Raw genomic sequence first — 27010 nt, forward strand, 5'->3', positions numbered from 1 at the left:
GAGAGTCGGGCGCTGATTGGCAAGCGCTGAGTAGCCGCAGGCAGGCGCGCCGGCCCGGGGGGACGTGGGGGCCGGCGGGCTCGCGGCGGCGGCGGTGGCGGAGTCTCCCCTCAGCGGCTGCTCCCCTCAGCGGCGGCGGGCGGCGAGGGCGAGGGCGAGGGCGAGGCCGGCCGTGCTGGCCACGGAATGAGGAAGCGGACCGAGCCCGTCGCCCTAGAGCATGAGCACCGCGCCGCCTCGGGCTCGCCCTCCGCCGGCTCGGCCGCCGCGGCGCTGGACGCCGACTGCCGCCTGAAGCAGAACCTGTGCCTGGCGGGCCCCGGGCCGGCCGAGCCGCGCTGCGCCGCCGACGCGGGCATGAAGCGGGCGCTGGGCAGGTGAGGAGCGGCGGGGGCGGGGCGGGCTCCACCACCCTCCGGGCTGCCCGCCCTCCACTCTCTCCTCTTCCCCTTCTGGCTCCCGCGTCCCCTTCCCCCCGGGTGGGCCCGTGAGACCCGTCCAGCGACCGCCTCTCGACGAGGGTGGGGAGCCCCTGGACGCCCGGCGCCATCCGGCGCGGCCCTGGAGCGCGGACTCCGCTCGGACCTGCTCTGCGTCCGACTCGGCCGGAGCGCCCCTCTCGCCGGTGGGCAGCTTCCCGGGTCTCGAGTCTCCGCGGCATCCCCTGCTCGGACCTGCCGAGCCCTCGGGGAAGGCCGGGGGGTCGTCGGCGTCCAGGGCTGGGGGTGCGCCGTGTCCTCGCTGCTGGGCGGAAGCCCGGCGCTCGCCAAGCAGCTGGCTGGCGTTGCGTGGAATGTGCCCACGGAATTTGTCTCCTTGGGAATCTCCATCCGGTCCCGAAGTCAAATGGTTATTTGTGGGCTTCCTTTGGAGAGATGAATGCGTTTATGCTAATCTGATCTCACAGCTGAGAAAGGAGCATGTTTCATAAGGGCAACTCTTCCCCCCATAGGCTGGTTTCTTAATTATCTGGCTGTTTGTATCACTCTTAGCAGTTTTGAAGTCTTGATGCTTCGTGTTGCTTGAGAAAAATGTGTAATGTTCTCAGGTGTTGTAGCAAAGTAATTTATTTTGGGGTCAGTTGGCATGCCCCAATTGACACTGGCTACTTCAGTGTAAAATACTTACCCAGATAGCCCCTAAAAATATCAACTTCATTGCCCAAAAGATCATGGAATCAAACCATATACTCTGCTAAGTTAGTGGTCAACAGTCCTGCCAGAAGGTCAGGGACTGATGGTATTTTTGCTTTTGTGTAAAATTATCTAGCAACTGGTCAGTATTTTTTGTGAAACTAATCTGTTCTCTGTGGAAAGATTTATCTGCATTAAAAACTCATGATTGGCTTTAATGCACTTTCATGAACGGGCTTGGTGCAACAGTTAGACAGATTGGGAATTCTTCCTTTGAAGAAATCAGATTGTGTTTCACAATAATGTTGGGGAAACAGTGCTGGCCTGGCACCTTCTTTGACAGATGTACTGTATTAAAAGGATCTGATTATTTTTATTTTTGAGTTGAGGACAAAGAGAGACATTCAAGTCGTGCTCCTATCCTTTGGGTAAACAAAAGGCTGTTATGCGAATAAAACGAAAAGCAGAGGGCAGGAAGGCCAAATTTGTGTATTACCCCATGGCTTCCTTCCCTGTTGCCTGGAACACTCTCCTTTAGCCAGGTCTCCGCTCACCTATCACGTCTTCAGAGGGGCCTTTCCAAACTAGCACACTGGAGATGGCCTTAGTGCCCCGCCCCCGTTGGGTTTACTTGTTTCTTCATCACACTTGTCCCTTGGCCGAGGGTGTAATTGCCTGCACACTTGACTTGCTTTATTGATAGTCTCCCCCATAAGAAGGGAAGCCCTGTGAGAGCAGGGACAGTGCCTGGCACGAAGTAGGTGGGAGATAATGCTTGTCGAATGACTATCTAGAATAAATTCCTGGAAGTGGAATTTCTGGGCCAAGGGAAGTGTGTTTATGACTTTGAAGGGTGAAGGCCAAAGTTCCCTCCCAAGCAGTTGCACTGATGCATACAGTACTGCCAGTTGCCTCCCCCTGGTATTTAATATTACCAGATATTTTGATCTTTTCTACGTAACTGGTGAAGATGACATATAACTTCGCTTTAATTTTAGTTTCTTAATGGTTAGGTGGCAATTTTTGTGCCTTTTTATAAGCCCATTACACATCTTTGGGATTATTTACGTTTTTCATGACCCCCCTTTGGGACCTCCCCTAAGTTTTCTTGAATTTCTGTTGCGTGCATATTCAAATGTGCAAAGTAGGGAAGATGCTGTAATGAACCTCTAGGTATCCATCACTTTGTCTCCACAGTTTTCCATCGTTTGCTAGTCTTGAATCATCTCTTCCTTCTCTCCTTCATTTTGGTGTGGTTGGGAACTAGACTTTTAAAACAAACTAGTTCATCTATAAATAATTCACAATATATCTTGAGAACAAATAGGGGCTTTTTGAAATACATATAACCCCAAAGCTATTGTCATATTGTATCAAAATTAGCAATTTATTATCTGTAATTAAATATTATTTAATATACATCCACATACACATTTCTCTGACTCAGAAATGTCTTTTTAAAGTTAGTTTTAAAATTCTATATGTTTCTTAAGGTTATTCCCGGTTATTTTATCTTTTTGTTGTTATGGAAAATAGCATGTTTTCTTATATTATATATTGTTACTAGTTGTTTTTATTAATTTTCAAACTAGTAATTTATATAATCTTAGTTTCAACTAGTTTTTGCAGTTGGTTTTCTTGGTTTTCCAGATATATTATGTTAGCTGCAAATAATAAGAATTTCATCACTTCTTTTCTGCTTTTTTATGTCTCTTTTTTAATTGCATTGTATTTCCAGAATAAGATTGGAGAATAGGGATACTCCAGGTACCCTTGTCTTTTTCCTGATTTTAGTGAGAATTCTTTTAGTGTGTTTGTCACATTAGTGATCTTACTAAGGGATGTGTTGCTACTGTTTTGTCTTTTTTTAAATCCAAAATTGTTGTTGAATTTTATCAAATGCTGTTTTTTGCGTCTGTAAAAAGATCGTACAGATTTCATCCCATTTCCTGTTAATGTGTTGTTATAGCAATAGATTCCATATTATTGAATCACCAGTGATAACTCTGTTACTGTGTACACAAATTCTATTTATTAGTATTTTTCTTGGTAATTTTACATCATTTTCTGTGAGACTAGTCTAACTTTTTTCTTTAATATCATCTTTATCAAGTTGTTTTAGTGTTTTCTATAGGTTTATTTAAAATTTTTTCTTTCTCTCCTTTAGCCAGTTTAAATGCTTTTGAAAGGATCTCTTTCTTTAAATTTAGATTTTTGTAGAATTCACCTGTAAAATTCCCTAAGCATGGTGCTTTTTAAGAATATAGCATTTTGTAACTTATACTTTCTTAGATTTGCTGTCTCTTTCTGAGTTGAGTTTTGGTGATTTATATGTTTATAGGAAGTCATCTGTTATATCTAGCTTTTTCTTCTGTACCTGGGGCTAGTCTTGTTTCATATTTTATATACTTACTCCCCCCCCCAGCCTTTTTTCTTGATCTAATACACACAGAGAGAGAAGTGGATTTTTCCCCAAGGAAACAATATTTTTCCCCAAAGAAAATATGTTTGTGTTTATTTTTCTGGGAGGCCAGGATGATGCTGAGGTGGCAGTGAAGTGGAGGGAATGTGTCCCATCTGAAGGGGGCAGCAACTGCTGCCTTCTCTCCTGTTACTGCCGAGTAAGAGTGTGGCTCTGGGGCAGCCAGACCTTCCAGTCTTTCCAGAAGAGTAGCTGGGTGTGTGTGTGTCTGATCTCTTAACTTTTTAAACATTGGTGGCAACTAATTCAGATGAAAACAACTTTGGAGGTTAAAGGAAAAAAAAAAAGGAAAAAACCAAAACACCACGGAACAGTTTTTTGGTTTGTTTTAATTGTTGGACTAAAGAGTCCCTTTTGGAAGTAAATGTTCATCTGACTTATATGTCAACCCTGCACTCCGTGAGAGGAGGGGCTGGATATTAGTTTTGCCTGCACATGTCTGGTACAAGTAGGCAAATGAGGGTTCTGTGAGCCCTTCATGTTCTTTTCTGTAATCCCGGAGTTCTTGACAATATGCGATAGAAGTGTAAGTGGCCTAACTTGGACCCTAAGGAGACAGTAATGAGATGCACAGGTCTGTGTGTTTTGGTCAACTAGACCACCTTTTCTCTGCCAGCTCAGAGGCTAGGGCTTCCACATGACCGAGATCAGTGGGCTGCCTGGCAGGTTTCAGACCTTGGTGTTTAAAGACAGAAGAACTCAGGCATCACGCCTGGTTCCTCCTTGTCCCAAAGAAAAGAACATCCAGGGCTGCTAATGGTTTTACCATAACCCAGAAAGACAGGTAAATGTCTGAGTTAAAGTCTGCTTTTCTCCACGCCCCTTCTCCTTCCACTCCCCAGAGTACTATGCCTGGACCACAACAAGCAAGGGTTAGTGCAGGCTTCGTTATGGTGCCTCAGACGGGGCCCTGGCTGTGTCCATCTTTTCCCGGTTGTAGTTTATCTTATCAGGGCCACATTCCAGCCCTGGACCCATGACCCTGGGACTTGGTGCTGCTTTGGTGGGATTTGTGTCTGTATCTTTGCTTGCTTCTTAGTCTTTCAGCCAACGCATACTCTCTCTTCCCAGGGGGGTGTCTGTCTTTTACAGTAACGTTGGGCAGACACTGCTCAAATGTGGAAGATATTTTGAGGTAGATTAAAAGCTCCAGAAGAGACGTATTACAGAGGCGGTCTTGAAAAGAGGTTAGAAGATGGGTCATTTTTTCAGGGTTCTGCTGACAGTGTTGGAGACAGGACGCCTTTTCAGACTCATGATCTTCCTGCTTGCACTAGAGCACTCTTCCTTCCGAAATGTGGTCAATAGGAAAGTTGTAACTGCAGTACAGTCCTGAAAACTGACAAGTGAAGTCAACGCTTTTCACCCAGAGACGATGCCATAGAACTTGGGTGTCCATATGGAGGGTGGGTACATCATTTGCCTCCTCCTGAACTGAAGGCCAGGGTCTGGAGTGTCAGTGAGGATGGGGGATGCCCACACGGGGAAGAGTGATGCCAGGAAGCCTAGCCTGAGTGTCCAGTTAGCAGACAGACCCCTCGTTTAGGGTTGGTGCCCATCATTAATAGTGTTTGGTATTTTAGGAGAAAGCTTGCATAGGTAACTGAGTCCCAAGTGAGTGTTTTAAGGTTTGTGGCTTAGGGTGAGTTGCTTAATTTTCTGAGTTTGTTTCTTCCTCTGTGATGTGAGGATGAAAATACCTTCCTTATAGGTCTGAGTGAGGCTCCGATGTATGAAAGAGCCAGACATGCAGTGAGCACTGAGTCGGAGACATCTCGGTCGTCCCATAATGATTGCTAATGTTAGTAGCTGGGAATGTTGAGAAAGCTCTGTTAACTTACGTCAAGAAGAATTTACCCCTCACTCCCTTTCTGGCCTCAAACTATTATAGTGTGTCTTCTCAGCCAGCAGTCATGTGGGTAGTTGCTGTCACGATCAGTTAACACATCTGTACATCTGTTGGTATTAGAACATTTTAAAGAATACTTTCTGGTTATTCAGCACTTTTTTTTACCCGTTTATTTAGCAGAGTTTGAGTACCTGCTACGTACAGTAAGCCTTCTAAGTGCTGAGGCTGCAGCAGTGGATGTGGGTCATGACTTGAGAGCTTTCTTGTGGGGGAGGCAGTGACAAGGGAACAAGTGTGTGCTGTGTTGAGTGCTCAGGGCTTGAGGAGAAAAGTAGGGCCAGTGAGGAACGGCTGAGGCTTGTGTGCAGTTTGGGTGACAGGAGGCCTTTCTTGTAAGGGGACATTTGAATGGAAGCCACTGGCTGCTTCAGAGTGGAGAAACACCTGGATATGATGTATGTCCTTAGCATGTCACTCTGACTGCCGGGATGAAGACGGACTGGAGGGGCAGGGGGAGCAGGGGGACCCACTAGGGGTCACCCAGGCAACAGATGCTGGGGACTCGGGCCTGGGGTAGAGATGAGAAGACATGCTGTGTTCTGGATGTTTCGAAGGAGGTGTCAGCAGGATTTGCCAGTGAATTAGTGTGAAAGACAGAAGAGAGTCAGAGGATTCACCAGTTCTCCGAGCAGCCGGATGAGTGGGGCTGCCATGTGTGGAGGTGAGGCAGTTGTGGGGAATGGGTGTGATAGGGGCATAAGGAGGTGCCTGGGAAGCATGCGAGTGGAGTAGGTGGGAGGAGTTGGAGTTCAGGGAGAGTCGGGGCCGACCTCCAGTGTAAGCCTGCAGACGGCGTTCAGAGTCCCGACAGGGCCCAGATGGTTTGGGCTGGGAGAAGTGGGGGTTGGGGGGAGGTCAAGCCAAGGAGGCCTGGAGGGAGTGAGTTGAGAGGAGAGCTGGGAGGAAGGGGTGGAGGCAGCCGCTTGAAGAAGCCTGTTGGACAGACAAGTGTGATCTGCTGTTGGATTTGGTGATGGAGATCAGGGATTGACAAGTGTGGCCAGTGCAAGTGGTTGGGGTAGGAGCCTGATGGAGAGGCTCCAGAGAGAAGTGGAGAGAAGAAGTGCAGATAGCTTTCTCAAGGAGTTTTGCCACAAAACGGAACAGAAATGAGGGGAGTGGGTAGCTGGAGTAGGAGCAGGTTTCTGGCCAGTGCTGTTAGAGTGCCTTGGTGTGCTCATGGGGACAGTCCAGTGGGGGAAAGACCGGTGGTGCCTGGCACTGGTGGCATGGTGTCTGTGGAACCAGTACCCCAAGGCAAGGCCAGGGTTCCCAGACAGGAAGGAAGGCCAAGGGTGCTGTGAAGTTGCAGGAAGGTGGTTAGATTGCAGGGCGAGGGCATTGGAGGTTCTTGACTTGCTGTGTGTCTGAGAAGCTATGTGTGTTCTGCACAGCCGAGTGCTGCCAAGTTCGGGGGGCCTGAGGGTGGTGGCTCCGTGAGGGCCTGCACACATCCTAGCCAGGAGGCTCCTGGGGCTGGGTTTGAGGTGACGGTGGGGTGACACCGAGGGGTGACTACGTAGGAAGCAGGCGGATTCCTGCCTCTCAGGCTGTGCTACTGCACAGATAGCTAAGTCTCGAAGCAGAGTTTGTCTTGAAATGGTGCTTACGGAAGTTAACTATCTGGGTCATGTGTACTCTGTTTACCAGGTGTGGAAATGCCCTGAGCAGCTGCCGGAGAGGAGGTAGATGAGTGTCAGTGTGAAGAGGTTCGGAAGGTTCAGTCTCTTTGTTTTGTGGAGATGAAGGCAGAGGAGGGCCAGGGAAGGAATACAAGCCCATCTGAGGAAGGCTGGGATTTAGGGTTTGTTTTTGAAGCTTGAAGATTATCCTGAGCTGTAGGGTAAAGAAAAGAAAGTTGAAATTGTTTTCAGTTCTCCCCAGACTTGTGGGATCTCCACACAAGGCTTGGGTATGTTGACTGAGTGGTTCATGAGGAAGGGAAGAATGCTGCAGTTGAAGCAGGTCATTTTGATGCTGCAGTTTAGTGCCCTGGAAGAGACTTACAGCTTTTAACTTTCAGCTGTTTTCTTCTAACAACGTGTGCGAACCCTTCTGCGTTCATGCTTGACTGGTGCCATTCCTGGGCTTGGCCGTCGTGTTGTTCCCACCTGAAAGTGGTCAGTCAGGTCAGTGTTGGGGCTCATAGGTTATTTTATTCCACAAACAGTTACCGTGCTCCTGTGGTTTGTTTGATGCCTTGCTAGGCACTGGGAGTGTAAAGGTGAAAGAAGGCAGCACCCGTCCACAGAGAGTTTGCTGTCTCTCAGTTTTTATGTGTGGCAGCCATCAGCTCTTATGCTCAGACATTCTAACGATGTCTAGTAGAGACAGAGTGCAGGGACGGCTGGAGATGGTTAGTCTGGTCTCACATTCGGCCTTTGTTGCTCTGACATTTTTTGGTAACTCACCCTGTCAGCACATTTCTGGTATACCAAGCTATCTGTAGGTAAAAGAAAAGAAATTCTCACAATCTGGGGACACGGGACCCTTCGACAGGGCATGTCATGGCAGAACCTACGGGAAGGAAAATAAGAAGACTGCCGTTCCAGGACATTTGGTGTTTGGCTTAGGGTTCCAGGAGGAAAGGACTGTTACAGCAGAGTAGGCCGGCTGGGAGCCTGCCAGTGTAGCCGCAGGACCTCAAGAGACAGCAAGAGGGAGACCCTACAGGGACCAAGGCAGGGAGCTCCAGGTCTGAGGCCACCACAAGGGATGGCAGTCGCCATGGTGAAAGGTAGCCCCCGAGGGACCCTGTGTCTTTCCCTCTGTTCCTCTCTCATTTTGTTTTTTTCTGATTATAAAAGTCATAAAAATTTCTTAATACAAATATAAAACAGTATAATTGAGAAAGTGGAATTATCCCCTGAGTAATAACTTTTAATAGTGTGGCATATATTAAGAATATTGCTTGCGTGTTGTTCTTTTATTCATCTAACAAACACTTGTTGAAGACCTACTGTGTGCTGGAAGATGTGGTTAGAACATTACACAAGAGTCAGACAGGCCTCACCCTTTGTGGAGCTCATATTTGCATGTAGGAGAAAGACCGCAAGAAAGACAAAGAAAAATAAAGCAAGGACGTTTTTAAAAAAAGACAGCAGACCCAAAATGGGGTCACCAAACTGAGACCTAACTTTATTGCAGTCTCAGCTCCTAGAAATGGAATCTTATCAGTCAGGCAGTGGTTGCCTGCTCTCCTGATCAGCGCTAATGAGGTCATCTGCCTGGAGGACCTCTGCCATTTCCCGAGGGAAAGTGCCCTTGCGGTAAAGAACCTGTTGGATTTTTTTTTGTCTCACAAAACCTCCTTATTCCTACTCCCTTCTGCCTCTGGAAGTCTTTCACTTTCTACAGCTCCTTGTGGCTCCTGTCTGGCTGCTTCATGGGATGCCGCCTGATTCATGAATTGCTGAGTAAAGCCAATAAGATCTTTAAGATTTGCTCAGTTGAACTTTGTTTTTTAACAGTAGGTAATGCATTTGTGTATAAAGCACTTGAAAACAAGCTGTACTATAGTGATTAAACATTCTTGTCACTGTCAGGAGAATAAGGCCTTTTCACAGCAGGACACCCAGCTGTTCAGCTCTGCCAACACCCTCATGACTTTCTGTTTTCTTCTCTGGGAACAAAAGCATTTATGGATTGCTCCTGTGTATTTTAGTAAAGCCTTAGAGCTTTCAATTCTGTTTAGTGAAATTACTCCCAGGACTGTGTTTGAACAAGATTTTGAAGATTGTTCTTAAGGTTTCCACTTACGAACTAAGAAGAATTTAGTCCAGCTATTAGTTTTGGGGAGTGAATCTTGGCTTTACTCTTTTGTTCCTTCTGAGAGAATATAGTCAGTTAATATAATGGAATATGCATGTATATCTGGCATAATGGAATACATCGTAAAAGGAGATATATTTGGAATGTATCTATTGATATTGTGAAATAAAGCCAAACACTCTTCCTTAATAGTTTTGATGGTTACAGTAATGAAGGAATTTGTGAAAACCAAATATAGACACTTTTTAATAGAAATACAGAACTTCCAGTTCTGGCCAAGATGGAGTAACAGGGACTGAATTTACCCCGAAGTAACCAACACAACAACAACAAAAGTCAGACAAAATGCACGAAACAAAAGCTTTCAAAACACTGGCCACCGCAGTGAGAGAGAGTGATCCCTGAGAGGTGACAGACAAATGAGGCGAGCCCTGCAGCAGCCCCAGCTTTCTGCTGTGGCACAGGGAGGGGGCACTGATGTGGAGCCTGGCGGACCCCCGAGTTGTGGGCAAGGTGCTCAGGGCCTGGGGACACCGGCACGCCTGTGGTTTTAGACAGAGGGCAAGGGGAGGCAGCAGCACAGAGGGAACTCTGGAGATATCTTGGGGGACCACCTTGTGTGTCCAGCAGAGCGCCACTCACACGTGCAAGTGAGGAAGCTACCTGAGGCCGAGGAGAGAACTTCTCGAAAGGTTCCGGTGAAACAGCTCCAGTTCCCTCTGACAAGACCCATAACCACAGGACAGTGGGCAGGACACTCAGGAATGTCAAGCTTCAGTGATGGGAAATAATTAGCCTTAGACTGAGTACTGCTCTGGACCCACCTAACAAATCATAAAAGCAAAACCCAGAAAAAGCAAACTGTTTCCCAGTAACTTAACTGCATCCTGAAACAGGAGTCAATTAGATTTTTAGGAATATAAAAAACACCCAGCAGCCAGCGAAGTAAACTTCACAGTATCTGACATCTGATCGGAGGTGGCCAGATGTTTTCATTTCCTGGGTGGCCATAGCAGAGCACGACGGATTGGGCAGCTGAAACAAGACGTGTTTGTCACGATTGTCACAACTTTGTCACGATTCTGGGTGCTACAAGTCTGAGGTCGGTGTGTTGGCAGCACTGGTTTCTTCACGGGTCTCTCTTCTCGACATGGAGGTGACCGTCTTCTCCCTGTGTCTTGCATGTCTTCCCTCTGCATGATCTGTCCGTTTCTTCTCCTAAGGACACCACTCTTAGCGGATTACAGCCCACCCAAATGACCACATTTTAACTTAACCTCTTTAAAGACTCTGTCTCCAAAAATAGTCATGTTCTGAAGCACTGGGAGTTAGGATGTAAACACCTGAATTGGGGTTGTGGGGCAGAATTCAGTACATAACCCACAGACATGCAAAGAGACAGAAATGTATGACTTAGAATAATCAATTAATGGAAACCAACCAAAATTGACACATGTTTGAGCTAGCAAAGGGCATTAAAAGTTACTACAACCATATTCCATATGTTCAAAAAGTTAAGTAGAGTCATGGAAGATAGGAGAATTACCCGTCAAATTTTTAAAGATGAGAATTGCAGGTATGTGAGGTGGAAGACACACAGAAGGGCGGTAATGGCAGACTAGACACTGCAGAAAGAAAGACTCAGTTACCCAACATGAGACACAGAAAGAGAATCAGAACAATGTTCAGAAGCAGCACTGAGCTGTGGAAAAATCAGGCAACTTAATGTGTGGGTAATTTGAGTCCCCACAGAAGCAGGAGAGAGAGAAAAAGTAGATGAAGGAATAAAGGCCAGAAATTTTCCAAGCTCGGTGGCAACTACAAACTCACTGTCTAAAAAGCTCAGTGAATCACCCACCCACACAAAAAAACAGTAAGAAAACTATACCAAGGTGCATCATAATCAGATTGCTCAAAACCAGTAATAAAAAGAAAAATATTTTTTTTTGTCACACATCTGCCTTTATTGTGAGCAGCAGGTGGGATATTTTCAGCAATAGTAAAAAAATTAATTTACAAAAGCAGGGATTCAGTGAAGCCACCTGGCTGGAACCCTTGGGAGCTCGTACGTAGATGCCGACCTAGAGCAGCAGGACGAGGACCCCAAAGCCCAGGGAGAGTGAGACCACCAAGAGAGATGAGGAGCTCCTTCTGGACAGCCCTAGTGCACTCTGTGGGGGTGACCTCGTGCACAAAGAGTCAGGTGGCTAAGAGTGTTCCAGTGGCCAACAGCACCATGGTCAGATGGGGAAAGACAGCCGGGTTCACTGGGCTGCGGTATCTGCTCATGGCCTCAAGCTCCATTTTGCTGGGCACAGGGTTATCTGCTGAAAAAGAAGAATCTTAAAAGCAGCCAGAGGGAAAAAGACATGTACAAATGAGCAGATATGCAGGTGACAGCAGATTTCTTGTCAGGAAAAAAATAGTAACAAAGAAGGTCATGGAGCAATGTCTTTAGAGCACTGGAAAAAAAAAACCCACAATAAAACCCCACCACTGCCCACCTAGAATTCTTCCTCCCTCCCTACCTTGAAAAATGAAGTAAATGAAGTATAATTGACTTACTGTGTCAGTTTTAGGTGTGCAACATAGTGATTCAGCATTTTTGTACATGACAAAGTAGTCACCACAGTAAGTCTACCATCTGTCACCCTACAAAGTTACTATAGTATTATCCACCGAATCCCTGTATTGTACGTTTCATCCCTGTGACATTTATTTTGTAACTGGAAGTTGTACTTCTTAATCTCCCTCACCTTCCCTCATCCCCCACCGGCTTCCCCTCTGGTGACCCCCTATTTGTTCTTTGTATCTATCAGTCTATTTCTGCTTTGTTACATTTGTTCTGCTTTTTAGATTCCACTTATAAGAGAAATCACATGATATTGGTGTTTTGCTGTCTGTCCTGTCTCACCTAACCCAAACCTAACCCTAAGCTAACCGTACCTGCAGACATGGAGGTGAGCACGTCCTCGGCAGTGGTAGTCAGGTTAAGGGGGGGGGGGGAGTTCCGCGGTGCCAGTGTGTGCTCCTTTAATAAAACGAAGAACCCAGAAGCTCAGGCTTCTCAGGTAGGAAAATTAAAGGGGGGGTGGTGGCAGGTTCACTTGCATCTAAAAGTAGTCCTTTGTTAAAGAATTTACCTAGTGCTCCTTTAAAGAGGGCATTTCTGCAGTATGAAGTTGTGAAGTGGCTTGCTTTGTCCACCTTGTAAGCGCTGCGCCCTCACGTGTAGCTGTTTCACCCTGTGGGCACATCACTACTGCTCACCGACTTCCTGGTTCCGGGCCTCGCCCCCTTGAAGTGAGACGCGGTCTCCTGTTGTGAAAGAAGTGTCATTACTCTCTAGGTAGAAACATTTCATAGCAGGTTTGTGGTTCTCCGTGCCTTCTTTCCTAACGCCATCTGGGGAGATGGTGACATCACGAGGCAGTGGCGCTTCCTGACAGGTTCCTGAGCTACTAGGATTAGCAGAAGCCCCTGCTGACCAGGGCTGGACACAGCCAGAGCAAGAAGTAAACTGTTGTTTTTCATGCGGATGCCTCTGGTGGTGGTTTGTTCCTGCATCGTGGTATATAGCCTGTTCATGCTAGTACAACCACCCGATTTTTGAAATCTTTTTTATTATATACAAGAAATATATTTAAAATTTTAAAAAATACTGAAGCTTATGTGGTAAATTCTCTGCCCTCACCTCCACTGACATGAAATTTCTCCCCCAACATCACTGCGCAGACGCATGTTCCTTGTCACTGACAACTGCATGGCACTTTGTTGTGTGGGTGCATGGTCCCCTGTGTGGAAGACAGGAGGTTAGTGTGCTGGGATCATAGATTTCATGCATACAAACAACAACAATTAGTTGTGAGATAAAATCACAAACAAAATCAATAAAAAAAAATCAAATAACGAAAAATGCCTATGAGGAATAATGCCTTAGAAGGAAAGACACTAGCTCTCTAAGAAGAAAGCTTAAACATTCTCAGAGGACACAGAAGTTCACCTGAACAAATGTAAGGACATGTGTGTTCTTGACTAGAAAAGCTCACATCATAAACTGCCTAATCTCCCTACGTCCGATTATTCGCTTAATAAGATTCCAAGTAAAAATGCTAACCTGGTTCTCTTGGGTTCTACACAAGCTGATTCTGAATTTCAGTGAAAGAACAAGATACAGGAGTTGCAGGTGCCCTGTGGGGAGGGAGCACGAGTAGACACTGGTCCGTGCTGCTGTATTCAGGTTCAGCAAGACAGCGGTGACTTGAGTAACATGCCAATGAGACAGGACGGAAATTCCAGAAATATGAATATAAAAAATACCTGCATGACATGACTAATGACAAGAAAAGATATTTGCAGCTCATATAGATGAGAAGCTAAATTACTCTAATAAATAAAGAGCTTCTAGGAATTTAAAAGAAAAAATCAAAACCCAGTGAAAAATGTGCAAAGGACATGCATAATTAATAGAAAAAGAAATACCATATCCTCATTATGCGAAAGGTTGTGCAACCATACTTATTCATAATTAGAGAAATGAAATCAAAGTTTTCAGCTGTCAGATTGGCAGACGTGCCTCTTGGACAACTACTTTGCTAGTGAGGCTTTGAGGGAAGCAGGGATTTGAGAGAGTAATTTCTTAATCCTAGTTGCTTTACTCTTTGTTCCAGCAGTTTCCATTCTAGGACTGTCCCATGTGCATTTACGTATAAAAAATTACACGTGTACAGGATGACTCTTGGTGGCGCTGACTGCTGGAAACAGCCTGAGTGTCCAGTGACTGGAGGCTGGTGTAACACCCTGCGATGTATCAGCCCAGTGAAGTGCTGTGGGGCTGCACTGCAGCTGTGAGTTGATAGGCAGCGACTGCTTAGGCATATTGTTGAGAGAGAAAAATCGACATGTGAAGCAGTTTGCATTGTGTAGTGTGAGAAAAACAAGGAATGAGAACATGTATGTGTGTTTGCATAAGGAAACACTGGAAGGATAAGTAAGTAGCTAATGAAAATGGGCGCGGAGTGCATGGAGTTGTCAGTCGGGCCACTTTGTTTTACCTTTTGAAATATATAACATGTGACCTTTAAAAAATTTGTTGGTAAGCTAAAAAGAAAAATGAGCATGCCAGGATGATACTGGCTACTTTACCAAACCAGTACTGACAGCCACGTGCACATGAGTCACACTACTCTGGCAGTCTGCTCCCGAGGCCTCACGTGCGCCTTCAGGTGGGTTGGAGATATAGCTGGGGAGGCGCTTCACATCGCCAGCTCTGCACTAGGGAAGGGCGCTTACGGACTTCTGGTGGCTTACCAGCATCTCCACCACAGATCTGCCTTTATAAGATCTAGTTAATATGGAATCAAGTTTACAAGGACATTCTACTAGTCTAGTGTATTAACGGTGGCTCCTGTAGAATCACGTGATTTGAGGTTATTTTCATTCTCCTATCAATACCTTTTTGTAGCTTGCAGGTTTTCTATATTTATCTGTTACCGGGAGGACATAAAGCTATGAGAAAGTAACCCCTGGTGAATACTGCGAATGTATTCCATCTTCCTCTCTCAGACCGTGCTGCGCAGAGGACACCTGTGCACAGCCTTCCTGGTGTGCCGGGATGATCAAGTCCTGTGGGCAGCCCTCCAGAGTGGAGCTGCTTGGCCAGAGAGGAGGTCCCTCTGGCAGTGGGGCAGGTGTTTGCCTATACTTACTGTTTTGGTATTGTTGGTGTTCTTATTCTTTGCCAGTAATACAGGTGAAGGTGGAGCTTCATTGTTCAGTTTGTATTTCTGCATGTCATCTTGGTGCTACATTTTTGGATAACAGAAAGTGTCACAAAATAGTGCCCTTTGTATCTGAAGATAAATTCCTTCAATGTTGCCTCATCGTGAGGCTTTGTTTCATTCAAATGAAAGCAGAAGGAGAATGATTTCAAGAGCTATTTCAGTGGAGTCCCAGGATGGCCTTGACCCAGAGGGCAGCATGGTGTGGTCCTGGGGCCTTTGGTGCCCTGCTCTCTGCTGGTGTGGTCCAGCAGGAGGCCTTTCTACTCCATCTCAGCACGAGAAACCTTAGGCTTAGAGATTCTCAAGTGAGTGGAAATGCGGATGCTTACATTGTTTTTTTTTCTAAAGCTCCTTTTTGTACCTTCATGTTCTACATTTTATTGGCAAGTCTACCATCTGTTACACTTAAAATTAAATCTTGATCAAAGACAAGATGACAAGATAGTTCATCAGCCAACATTATATGGAAAAGTGAAATGTTAATCATTTTATTTACTGCCTGGCACGTAGTAGATGCTTGAAAAGTATTTGTTAAATTAATGTAAATTCAAGTGAAGAAGCAAGGTTTTTCATCTGCTCTCACCTCTGCTGTAAAATATTATTCTGAATATGCTAGATATTGTGGGAAGTTAAGAAAAAGTTAAAAGATAAACCTCTAAGGAGTAGAAATTGTCATTGCTTGCTTGCAGATAATGATGTTTTAACTAGAAGACTCCAATAAAAATCAACCAAAAATTTCTCAGAACTAATGGATCTCAGTAAGATTTTCAAATGCAAAATAAATATATAGCCTCCTTTTATACCAGTAGCTAACCAACTAGAAAAATGTAAAGGATAAACTGTTTCATAGTAGCAACAAAAACTATACAATATCTAAGAATACACATAGGAAATATATAGTCTTTATGAACAAAGTTATTAAGCTTTACTGAGACCATAAAATAATATTTGTTTAAGTGGAAAGATACATTTTTAGATGAGAATCCATAATATTGAGAAGGTAGTGTTTCTTTCCCAAACAGATTTAATGCAGTTCCACCTCAGTCTCTCTTTAGGGAAGTCAGAGTGCAGGGCTGTGAGTGGGTCCTGGGGATGCAGGTCTTCCACTGCTCTTTTGCAAAATACAAAGCTGCAGACCAGGAACTGGATGTTCAGCAAAGGATTGTCAGAGCGGGGAGGCGACCTTGTATTTTTTGCTCCTGAGCTCACCATGGCCCATCTCCAACTTCCAGCTCTCTGGGAGCAGAGGAAGAAGACTGGGGTTCTCAGCACTCTTTTTAAAAACTTTCATGTATTTCTTCTGTTTCTAGAGTATCAAAGCTTGTGTTTACACTTTACAGGAATAAAACTTGAGTCTTTTGACAGGGAGAGCAGTGGTCCCATCAGTGAGGAAGGAGTCCAGAGGGCTTTTTTTTCATTTTTCAGTTTTATTAGGTAGAATTGTTACAGTTTGGCTGCAATATACAATATATTGCATGTAAATACATATATACAATATACTGCACTTTTTTTTTAGTTTACATATATGTGCTGATCATTGTTTCTAAAAACAGTTTAGAGCTTTACCTTTTTAAACTTACATAGTTACCAAAGGAATAAAGCCAACCACAAAATAAGAATCAACAGAATGCGGTAATCCCATAATAAAGGACAGTCAAGTGTGCTCACACATATTCAAGAAATCAGTCATCTTAGTTATGAACAATAAGTAGTTCATTTGTGTCCTTTTTTTTTTTCTTTTAGATTCCACGTAATAAGTGATGTCGTATGGCATCTTTCTTTCTGTTTCCGGCCCACTTTACTTAGAATGATGATCTTCAGTTCCTTCCATGTTGCTACAAATGGCATTAAATTTTTTATGGCTGAGTAGTATTCCATTGTATAAATATACCACATCTTCTTTATCCAGTTATCTGCTGATGGACATTTGGGTTGTTTCCATGTCTTGGCTGTTGTAAATAGTACTGCTGTGAACATTCGGGTGTCTTTTTGAATTTTATTTTTCTCCAGATATATGCCCAGGAGTGGGATAGCTGGATATCATGGTAGGTCGGTCTATTTTCAGTTTTTTAAGGAACCTCCATACTGTCCTCCATAGTGGCTGCACCAATCTATACTCCGCCAACAGTGTAGGAGGGTTCCCTGCTCTCCATACGCTCTCCAGGGTAGACTTCTCAATGATGGCCATTCTGGCTGGCGTGAGGTGATACCTCATTGTAGTTTTGATCTGCATTTCTCTGACAATTAGCCATGCTGAGCATTTTTTCATGTGCCTTTTGGCCATTTGTATGTCTTCATTGGAGAATTGCTTGTTTAGGTCTTCTGCCCGTTTTTAGATTGTGTTGCTTGCTTTTTTGATATTAAGCTGTATGAGCAGTTTGTATATTTTTGAAATTAGTCCCTTGTCAGTCGCATCATTTGCAAATATTTTCTCCCATTCTGTAAGTTGTCTTTTCATTTTGTTGATGGTACCCTTAGCTGTGCAAAAGCTTTTAAGGTTAATTAGATCCCATTTGTTTATTTTTCCTTTTATTTTCGTTACTCCAGGAGCTGGTTCAAAAAATATATTGCTGCGATTTATGTCTGAGAGTGTTTTGCCTATGTTTTCCTCTAGGGGTTTTATAGTATCTGGTCTTACATTTAAGTCTTCAATCCATTTTGAGTTTATTTTGTATATGGTGTTAGAGAATGTTCTAATTTCAGTCTTTTACAGGTAGCTGTCCAGTTTTCCCACCAGAGGGGTTTTTAATATTGCCCTCCTGATTTGGGTCTCAGCCTGAGCCCCTTCCACAGGCACAGGAACCACCTGTCACATGCCCTATCTCTTTGCATCCTGGCTTAGGACTTCCTGGGGGTGCCAACTAAATTTAGAAGTTCCCAGCTTCCAAAATTTTGGTCTCTTCTCTCATTCTTTGACTCTAGGATTTTATGCTAAAAAAAAAAAAAACTCATTTTTCGGGGGGTTTTGGAGGAAACAGTTAAATCTACCATCTTAAGCCTGGTAAATAAAATTTTAACGTCTGTTCAAGGTGGCGTTTTAGATGGATAGAAACTATCGGATAACTAGGAATATATAAACTCAGAGCCCTCCTTCCCACCGTATGCCAAAAGTACATTCCGCGATTGAGTCTAAAGTGTAAAGTCCTAAAAGAAAAATGAGATTCTCAATCTCAAGGTCAGAGAAGAATGTCTACCCAAAAAGTAGAGGAAGAAAGCATAAAGAAAAAAACTCATATAATAAGAACACATAAAAATTAAAAAGTGTCCTCTAATTAAAAGTATTTCTAAATAAAAAGTCAACTGATATAGGGAAGTATTTTAAAAATACGTAAGATGTCAAATGGAGTTAATATCCTTCATACTGACTGTGAAAGTGATTGTAAGAGGGGCACAGTTAGATGCAACAGCCAGGGAGGCGTCAGAGCAAATGGCCTTGAAGCTGAGTCCTGCAGGAGCCACAGGACTGGAAGGAAGGGTACTGGTTGGGGAAACCCTAGACCCTTGTGAGAAACTGGAAGGAACTGGAGGACCAGAGGTGGGCAGCACTCCTGGGATCTGTTTCAGATCCTTTGCATCTGAAGGTTTTAAGGGAGCAGGGATGTGATCAAATTTACATTTGAAAAAGGTCTCTTGGCTTATATAGCAGGCAGGCAGAGGTCAGGGGTTCCATTAAGAGGTCTTAAGAAGGCCAAGGTATTGATCTCCAGAATGGGGTGAGTTCACCCAGGGGTTGTGTGAGACAGTCATTGAGAAGTGGGAAGAAAATATTGGGCCTTCTAATTATATTCATATTCAGATATTAACCAACCAGTCATACATGTGTGTAATTTAATAAGTACATAAGCATTGAGGGCATGCTCTAAAAATGGTACTGATTGAATGTGTCATCAAAAAAGGTTAGGGCTGCTGATCTGGGTAAGATACGTGGACCAGAGAGGAGCAGGCAAGCTGTCTAGAGGTGGATGGACTTGAAACTTGGTGTGGGTGGGATGGAGGTGGAGATGGGGAAGAAGTGGGTTCAGCACTGACTGCTGGGGTCTGTGTGGGCACCTGGTGTTTGCTGAGATGAAGAACCGAGGGGAGGAGAGGGTGGAAGAATTTGGTTCTGACGTTGAATTTCGATTTGCCTGTGAGACTCCACGTGGGGAGACAGCTGGATATGCAGGCCTGGCGCTCAGTCCTTTCAGGCCTACACGTTGTTGGTCTTACCTGAGGGCCCTCAGGTAAAGAGGCGAGTGTTGGCCAGGGCAGACCAGGTCATGCAGCAGGACCCCTGGCGCACTGGTGTGTTTCTTACCCGCTGTCCCCACCACGTGTCTGGTGTGGACTCTGCTCATTGTGGTCACCCGGGCGCCGGGCCAGCAGGGCCTCCATCTCCACACACCCTCCCTCCACCTTGGGGGCCGTTGGCTGCTCCTGAAGTGTCCACCCAGAAGGGATGTGGTCTCTCTGCTCACATTTCTTTAGCCAGAGCATGTCACTTGACCGCCCCAACTCTGAAGGAGGGGCATGCCCTCCTGCTGTGGTCCCAGGAAGGCACAGGGCCAGAGATGACTAGGAAGCAGCACTGGCCGCTGCCGTGTAATTCTGCGTAAGAGCTGGTAGCTTGGCCGTTTTTAGCAGAGGAGGCAGTGCTGGGCCTGCTCAGCACAGAGCACGGTGCCCCCTGGCCTTCGCTGCCCAAGGGCATATGCTCTGGGGTCCTCGGGCAGAGCACACCCAAGCCGGACAGGAAGGTCCTGTGACTCCGCCAGAAAGTGCAGTGTCCTGGGGACAAGGCTGCAGAGGTGAGGGGTCCAGCTCGGGGGAGACTGGCCCCACCGCAGCCCTCGCCTGCTTGCCGTGAGCTTCCCTTCTGATGTTGCACGTGGTGTTACTGGCGTCACTTCTGAAGCATCAGACTTCTTTTCAGCACTAATGTGGCTAAAGAGTAATTGTAATTTAAGACACCAGAGCAAGAAATTTGAGTTCAGCTGCGCAGTTTGGCCAAGCAGGGCTGGACAAAACCAGGGTGTCTTTGCTTCCTGCCGGCCCCTGACAGAGGCCCCTTCAGTTGAATTCAGTGTTTCTGCCCAGAGAGACCATGCTGAGCATTTCACTTCCTTGTTCATCTGTTTACTCTGCACAGCGGGCCTTTCAGGTAGATTCCAGTAGAGCAGAGGAGACCGAGGCTCAGAGAGTAGATCTGCCTCTGCATGCGGGCTGTTGAGTGCCCAGCCAGCTCCACCCCCACGGCCATGCAGAGCCCGGGTCTGGGATGCTGTGCCACAGAGTCCCCAGTGCTCCGCTGCAGGGAAGCACCACCAGGGCTTGCCTGCCTCCGGGGCTGCTTGGCTGGGTGGGGGCCTTGCTCTGAGTCTTCATCCAGCACTTGGTTCCCTCCCACAGTGGAGGAGTCAGGCCGGTGGGAACAGTGAGTTGAAAAGCAAATCAGTGTCAATTTGGAAATCAGAGTGGAGGCAGGCGCCACTGCCTGCTCAGCAGGACCCACTTCTGGTTCTCACGTCTTCCCAGAGCTGCAGCCCTTCTGCCGAGGAGTGTGTGCGCCCATCTGGGCACTTCTGGGGTTTGCTTGCCGAGGGTCCCGTGCAGGTGGAGTCGGCCCCCAGGTTGGTGCTGGAGACGGGGGTGCATCCACAGCAGCGGCAGGTATTCTGGCCCAGCTCACGCCTCCAGGAGAGAGAGGGCAGCCAGGTCCCAGCAGCTTTAAATCATTGGGTGTCAAAGCAGTGCACAGGAAGCCACGGCCTGGAAGCAGGCAGGCTGAGTTGCATAGAGAATCTTGCAAGCCCTGAGTGGTCATCGGCTAAGGGGTGTCTGAGGGCTTGTGCCAGCTGCCCCGCAGACTGACCAGCAGGCCTGCCCCTGGGTGTCTCTCCCTTTCAGTTCTGTAGGTGCAGTTGACGGGAAGGTTCTAGGTAACACGTGTAAGGTATACTTTTGTTTTTTATCTCCAAAGTGCAGGAACTCCATTGATATAAACAAGCTTGCTCGCTGAAGTTTCCCTAAGTAAAGAGCATCTTTTGAGCTTCCTTGGTTCCTAGATTTGGCTTCTGTTCTCTCAAGAACGGCCTCTCTGTATCTGCCCATCTTCGTATTGTTGCCTTAGTTTCACAGCTCAAAGTGGGGGAAAAGAAGACAGCCTCCTTAAAGTATAAATGATTTTTATTTGGTGGCATGCAATGAAAAATCTTTAAAAAATATTTACCTTTTCAATTTACTCAAAGATGTTTTGCTTTTTTATCATTAAAAGATGACAACTCCATCCATCACGAAGCTTTCTTAGATTGAGCTTAGAGACATGGCCTTTTAGCTCAGCCCCATTCTTTTTTTCTGTTTTGCCCTTGAAATGGGGACAGGGGTCTGTTATTTAAAATGTTCATTTCTTTTCTGCCAGTTTTCCTTTGGTAGGCGATAGCAGTGGATGAGAGTGAACCCTGCCTGTCTTCATCCTGCATGAAGTGTTTTCAAGTCGACAGGGTATCAGACAGGTTTCACTTCTTAACACCTGCTGGTTCTGTATAATACAGAATTTCCAGCTCTAGCCTCTCAGAGGATGTAGTAGCGTTTATTTGAGGTGGGGGACTTTGTGAATGACTGTACCATTTTTTCTTTCCTATTTCCCATTCCAAAGACAGACTTTGATAGCTCAAACCTCTTACCAAAAAATCGTGTTTCCATTGTTCAAAGCAGTTAATTATGTTTGAGTACCTTTTTAGGAGACACAGAAGGAGAAGAGAGAGAGACAGGAAGGAGAAAGCCCAGGTCGGATACGAGAGCAGACGACAAGCCATTGGGGCAGGGTTCTAATCCCGAATTGCTGGAGGGAGTGTGAGCACTGTCGTTCTAAGAAGATGGAACGGATGGGCGAAAGCTGAGCAGAGGCGACAGTACAGTCCTGTCTTGCAGAGGATTTTGTGGACTCAATAGTTTGACTTGCTGGATTTCCTTTCATGTTGCCGTTAAGATCCTGTGTGTCTCTGTGGATGGTCTGACCCACTAATGTCTTCGTCTTGGACGTCAGGAAGGATGCGCGTATTCAGCTGCACCGGGGCCGGGTGCTCGTGCACGGGCCTCAGTGTCTCACACAGTGCTGTAGCCCAGAAGGCATGGGGCCTGGCGAGGGACGCTGAAAAGCTAGAATGCGTGAAAGCTCTGGGCCGTAAATGTGAGTGAACTTCTGGCACCAGAGCAGAGGTCAGTCGGGGGGTCCCCCCACTGTGGGCACTGAGAGCCAAGAGGTGCAGCAGGCCTCCTTCCCTGGTCTTCCCGCCCCAGGCTCTCCCCAGACCCTCCTGCCCGCCCCTCTCCTGCTTCCGGGACAGCATCACCTGTGTGTCTGGCTTCTGCCACCCACAGCTGTGAACTGGCTCCGCAGGTAGGAGCAGTCTTGAGGGCCGAATTCTGGTTGTCGGCTTTTGCTTACCACTAGATGCAGTTTCCTGCTTCACCAAACTTATTTGGTCGGTAGAGGCCAGAAACTCCTATCCTTTTTGTTTATTTACTTGTGAAAGTGGTTTGAGTCTTGAAATTAGAAACTTCAGGTCCTGTCACTTAGCCACTCCAGGGTGGCTTCCTTTGCCCCCAATTCTCTGACCCTTCCAGGTTTATACAGAGACTAGCAGGAAGGATTCAGGCCTCGTCAGCACCTTTACTGGCCTGTTCCCAGCACCAGGGCAGGGGAGACGTAGTCTACGACTCTGTGAAGTGTGGGTGGTGACGCTTCCGTGATCATGGGCATCACTGATAGAGCACTGGCCAGCATGGGTCTGGCTCAGCAGGGGTAGGGGACAGGCCGTGAGGGTGAAGTAGAGGCAAGTGCCAAGGGGCTTCCGGGCAGACAGGCACTTGCTGGTTCCCTCAGTCGTCACGAGAGCACAGTCACTCTGCAGCAGGAGCCCTGGGTATGGTGACCAGTGACGGAGAGGAATGGTCCCAGTTCTGCCCTGAGGTGGACCTGCCAGCCTGGACAGAGGGTGGACGGGCGGCTTTGGCTGGCTGTGCTTTCCCTCTGGACCCTCGCTTGTGCGCTTCTGCTCTCAAGCACGTGTTTGAGAGGGTTACCTTTGGAACAACTAGTTGTTACGGTTGTATATTCTGCTCATAAATTTGCTTTTTCTTTGAATTTGTGCTTTGACTTCTTTATTCTCATTTACAGGTACTTGTTCAGACTTTGGGAGTTAAATTTAAAGGTACATTAATCATGGTGTCTATTTACCAGAAAGAAAACGAGGCTTGCTTTCAGCTCTAGGATTTGGGAAAAGCATTAAAAACGTGGTATTTTTGATTTATTTCAGTTACTGTTTTTGTGTTACTTAGTGATAGAGTCAGGTTTTAAACTGGCTCGTGTTCCTCTAGAAATTCTTTAAATTTGTTTGGATGTTAGAGAACTACAGGGTGATAGAGCTGCTAATTTAAAATCACCACTTTTGGAGGCTATGTAGCTATGAATTAAAATTAAATTGAATTTTGAGGAATCATTTTATAGATGTGTGCGATGACTAAAGACCCTTTTTGAGAAAACTGTGTCCTGAGCTTGAGAGAGACAGGTAGCCTTCTAGCTATAGCCCTTCATTTAGCCTGTCAGTTACTGACAGACTGGCTGTGTCTGGGCTGCATTAGATTCTGTGAGTAGGTTTTTAAAAGACAAGAGAAACCATGGCATAGAGCCCAGTGGCCAATAAAACTAGCATTTCTTTTTTTTTCTTTTTGACTAGAACCTCTGAAGCAAATTCCAGACATTGACATTTTGTAAATTTCTCAGAAGATTGTAGTACACAGCCAAATGACTGTCAACCAGAGTGACTTTCAGCACAGTTGCTTGGTTGGAGATACAGGCTATGAAACAAGAAACTGTGGCACTGTGCGTGTAGAGGGAGCCCAGAGAAGTTGGTGGTGGTTCTGGTAATTTTCTGCATTAATGATCATGGGGCAGTAAATCTTCAGTCAAGGGTTCACTGAGCACAAACAGTAGGCATGGCATTGAGTTTGGTGCCACGGAAACAAGGGTGAAAGACCAGGTCCCTGCTGGCAGGAGTTCATCTTGTTGGAGCAGAAGGAGCCAGACCCAGCGATGCTGCTGTTGGGGAGGACTTTCCCTGCACCGACTTAGATCTGCAGTAGGAGATAGCAGACGGGTGGACGGAGAGAAGTGCATTGTGCACATGGGCGTGCCGCAGGGAGAGCAGCTCCTCCAACAGCCCGAGGGAGAGCTTCATACACCAGCTTCATAAGGGGAGGGCAGGGTTCGGGCTTTATGGGACGGAAGCTTCCAATGAGGCCTTTTTACACAGGTCTTGTGGAATGTCCTGTACTCAAGGCCAGTCGCCTCCCTGACTGGAGACCTCCCCAGGGGTGGTTTGTGGCAGCTGCTCTCCTAAAGTTCTGCTCTAGGCAGGAGAGGAATTTCAGATGAGATTTGTGTGTCTGTTAGCAATCACATGTTTTCACTTGGAAGCAATTTTGTCCTTTTCTGGTGGGTTGTCAGTCCCCACATTCCCCCCACTTGAAACTTCCCAAGAAGTTTCAAGAGCAAGGAGCTAGTTAATTGCTGCAGAGAGAGAAGAGTCAGCTGAGAAGGTGAGAAGTAAGCCATCTGCACTGGAAAGGAAGAACTCAGATTAGAACAAGGAAACAAAAAGAAAAACAAAGATTAATGGTTGAAGCAGATTCTAAACCCAGTTTCTGAGTCCCAAGGGCAGTCAGTCAGAAGATTTGTAAATGCTGAGTTTGTAGCATTTTTAGATGGTAGAGTGAGGGTGGCAGTGGCAGTCCAAGTATTTCCTGGTTTGCGGTTTAAATGTCTTTGGTGGTGACATCCCACATGTGATCTGCTCTGTGAAGCGTCTACTGAGGTTTACATCAAGTCGATCAGCTTCAGCTAGCAAGACTTTTCAGATCCTTGGGCGAGGGCACACCGCACAGCAGTCTGGAGTCCCAGTGAGGATCTGGGCAGTCAGGTCTTAGGTACCTTGCATCAGGAGGGCAGGAGGAAAATTAGAAATGTTCATTTGGAGGGTTGTAACCAGGTGTTGAAGGAAGCCCAAAGAATTGAGAATTTGGTAAAGACTGACAAAATACAAGAGGGCAAAATTTGGGCCAGTTTACAGATAATAATAAAACTTCAAAGGTAATAAACAGGACTAGAATCGAATAACCCATGAGGATGTGCTACAGTTTTCTGTTGAAACATGAAATTTATCTCCATAGTAGCATCCTTCCTTGATTGAAGATACTAAAAGTAAGATTGTTTTTCTTTACAAAAGTACATCTCTTCTCGTTAGATTTGACCTAATTATTTACGTTAAGTGCAGCAAGAATACCAGTTGACCACATATGCCTTTTAAAAGCTTACTTTGCTGGAACATTTCATAAAGAATCTCAGATTAGACTTTTAAAAGTCTTTGGAAGCTAGAAAGCCAAGCCAAGAACTGCAGTACCTGGAGGTTTGTTTGGTTGATTTCCGGTCTTCTTGAAGGCCTCAAAATGTCTTATACTTTTGGGGACTGCCAGGAATTGACCTTTAAGTAAGGCTGGGAACGTTGTAAGTTAGGTACCAGGCCTGTCTTTGGTTTCTAGGCATTGGTTCCATAAAGTCGACCTTAGTCCCTTAAAGCTGTCTGGTCGCGTACAATTCTATGCATCATTCTTCAAAATGCCATTCCAGTCAAAGTCTTGGCTACATAACCAGTGTTTCCAGTTATGGTCTGTACAAAGAGGATGGATTCTTATTGAACTTAACACAAATAATTACATTGTCATGAAAATACAATTATTCAATCATAGTCTGTGACTCAGGAAGGATCAGGTAGGGAGAAAAAGATAAATGTTTCATTTCTGTTTACAAAAGTCTCATCCACTAAATTGCTACAAATCACAGATAACAGAAGAGGAAGGAAAAAGGGATTCCTTACACCTAGAAAATAGAAAATTAAGGCATCAGCAATATTCCAAACAAAAGCCATAAAAAAAAACATTCTTCAAGAGCATTTCATTCAGTCCCGTGTAATTAACTCTTGTTCTCCTTGATCTCATGTTGGTAGTTTTGTTGAGTCCATCAGCTTCTCCACTGGAGCGGTAGAAATCCTTACTCAGACCAGTGGAATGGTCAGAAAGCAATGCCGTCAGAAGCCCTGGAGTGTGTGTCTTGGTCCTTCCCGTGGGTGTCTGAGACAGTCTCTTTTTGTTGCACTTTGACCTGTGACTGATGTCAAACGCTCTTAGGAAGACTCAGTGTAAAACAGAAACTGTCTGTGGATGACAGAAGGCTTAGAATGGCCATGGTTCAAGATATGATGAGAGTTCACTGTAAAAATAATGCAGTTGACAAGGAACTTCGGTTTCTATGACATAAGCATGTTAAGTCCTAACCAGAATTACACCAGCACGTGTTACGATAGCGGAGGCATTGACAAATTTCTGGGAACGTTGTACAATTTCCGAAATGCTTATATTAACAACATTTATTAATACAACCTAGGGCAGGTTGAGCATCTCTCTTTTTCACAGTACTTACTTGCAACCAGCACATCGGACAGATCTGACTGTCTTTTATAGCTCTTTTTACAAGCTAAGGAACAAACTGCCATTTTCCAGGTGCCTTCTGGGAAATCCCAAAATCAGTTTGAAATCAAGGTTTATTTTAGGATTTGATTTTGGGAAGGCAAAATACCACAAGTTATCAAAAACATCAAAAGGTTTGAACACTTACCTAAATAGGGTCATAGATCACTGTGAAACAATACTTTACTTATTTAACCAAAGTGATAATAAACGAATTCAAAAGTAGCTGTAGCAGGTAACGTGATTGTAACAGAACTTGGGTCTCTTAAATAGTCAAAGACATGACATAAAGGTTGACATAAAGAAGATACTCTGATAAGACTTAAAACCTTTGTTTCCTGGGCAGATTGCTTAAAATGGAAAGAGAACT

General features: G+C 45.5%; 1 protein-coding gene and 1 pseudogene across 1 annotated transcript in view; one reads left to right on the plus strand and one right to left on the minus strand.

Moving 5' to 3' along the window:
- Positions 1 to 27010, plus strand: part of ABHD12 (abhydrolase domain containing 12, lysophospholipase) — a 70553-nt gene continuing 43543 nt past the window's right edge. The window contains exon 1 of the mRNA XM_072943685.1: positions 1 to 377. Coding sequence (XP_072799786.1) covers positions 187 to 377 — 191 coding nt within the window. The 5' untranslated portion in view covers positions 1 to 186. The remainder of the gene's footprint in view (positions 378 to 27010) is intronic.
- On the minus strand, positions 7586 to 11599 carry LOC102534821 (dolichyl-diphosphooligosaccharide--protein glycosyltransferase subunit TMEM258 pseudogene; annotated as a pseudogene).

The sequence above is a fragment of the Vicugna pacos genome, chromosome 19 (assembly GCF_048564905.1).
Source record: "Vicugna pacos chromosome 19, VicPac4, whole genome shotgun sequence".
NCBI lineage: Eukaryota > Metazoa > Chordata > Mammalia > Artiodactyla > Camelidae > Vicugna > Vicugna pacos.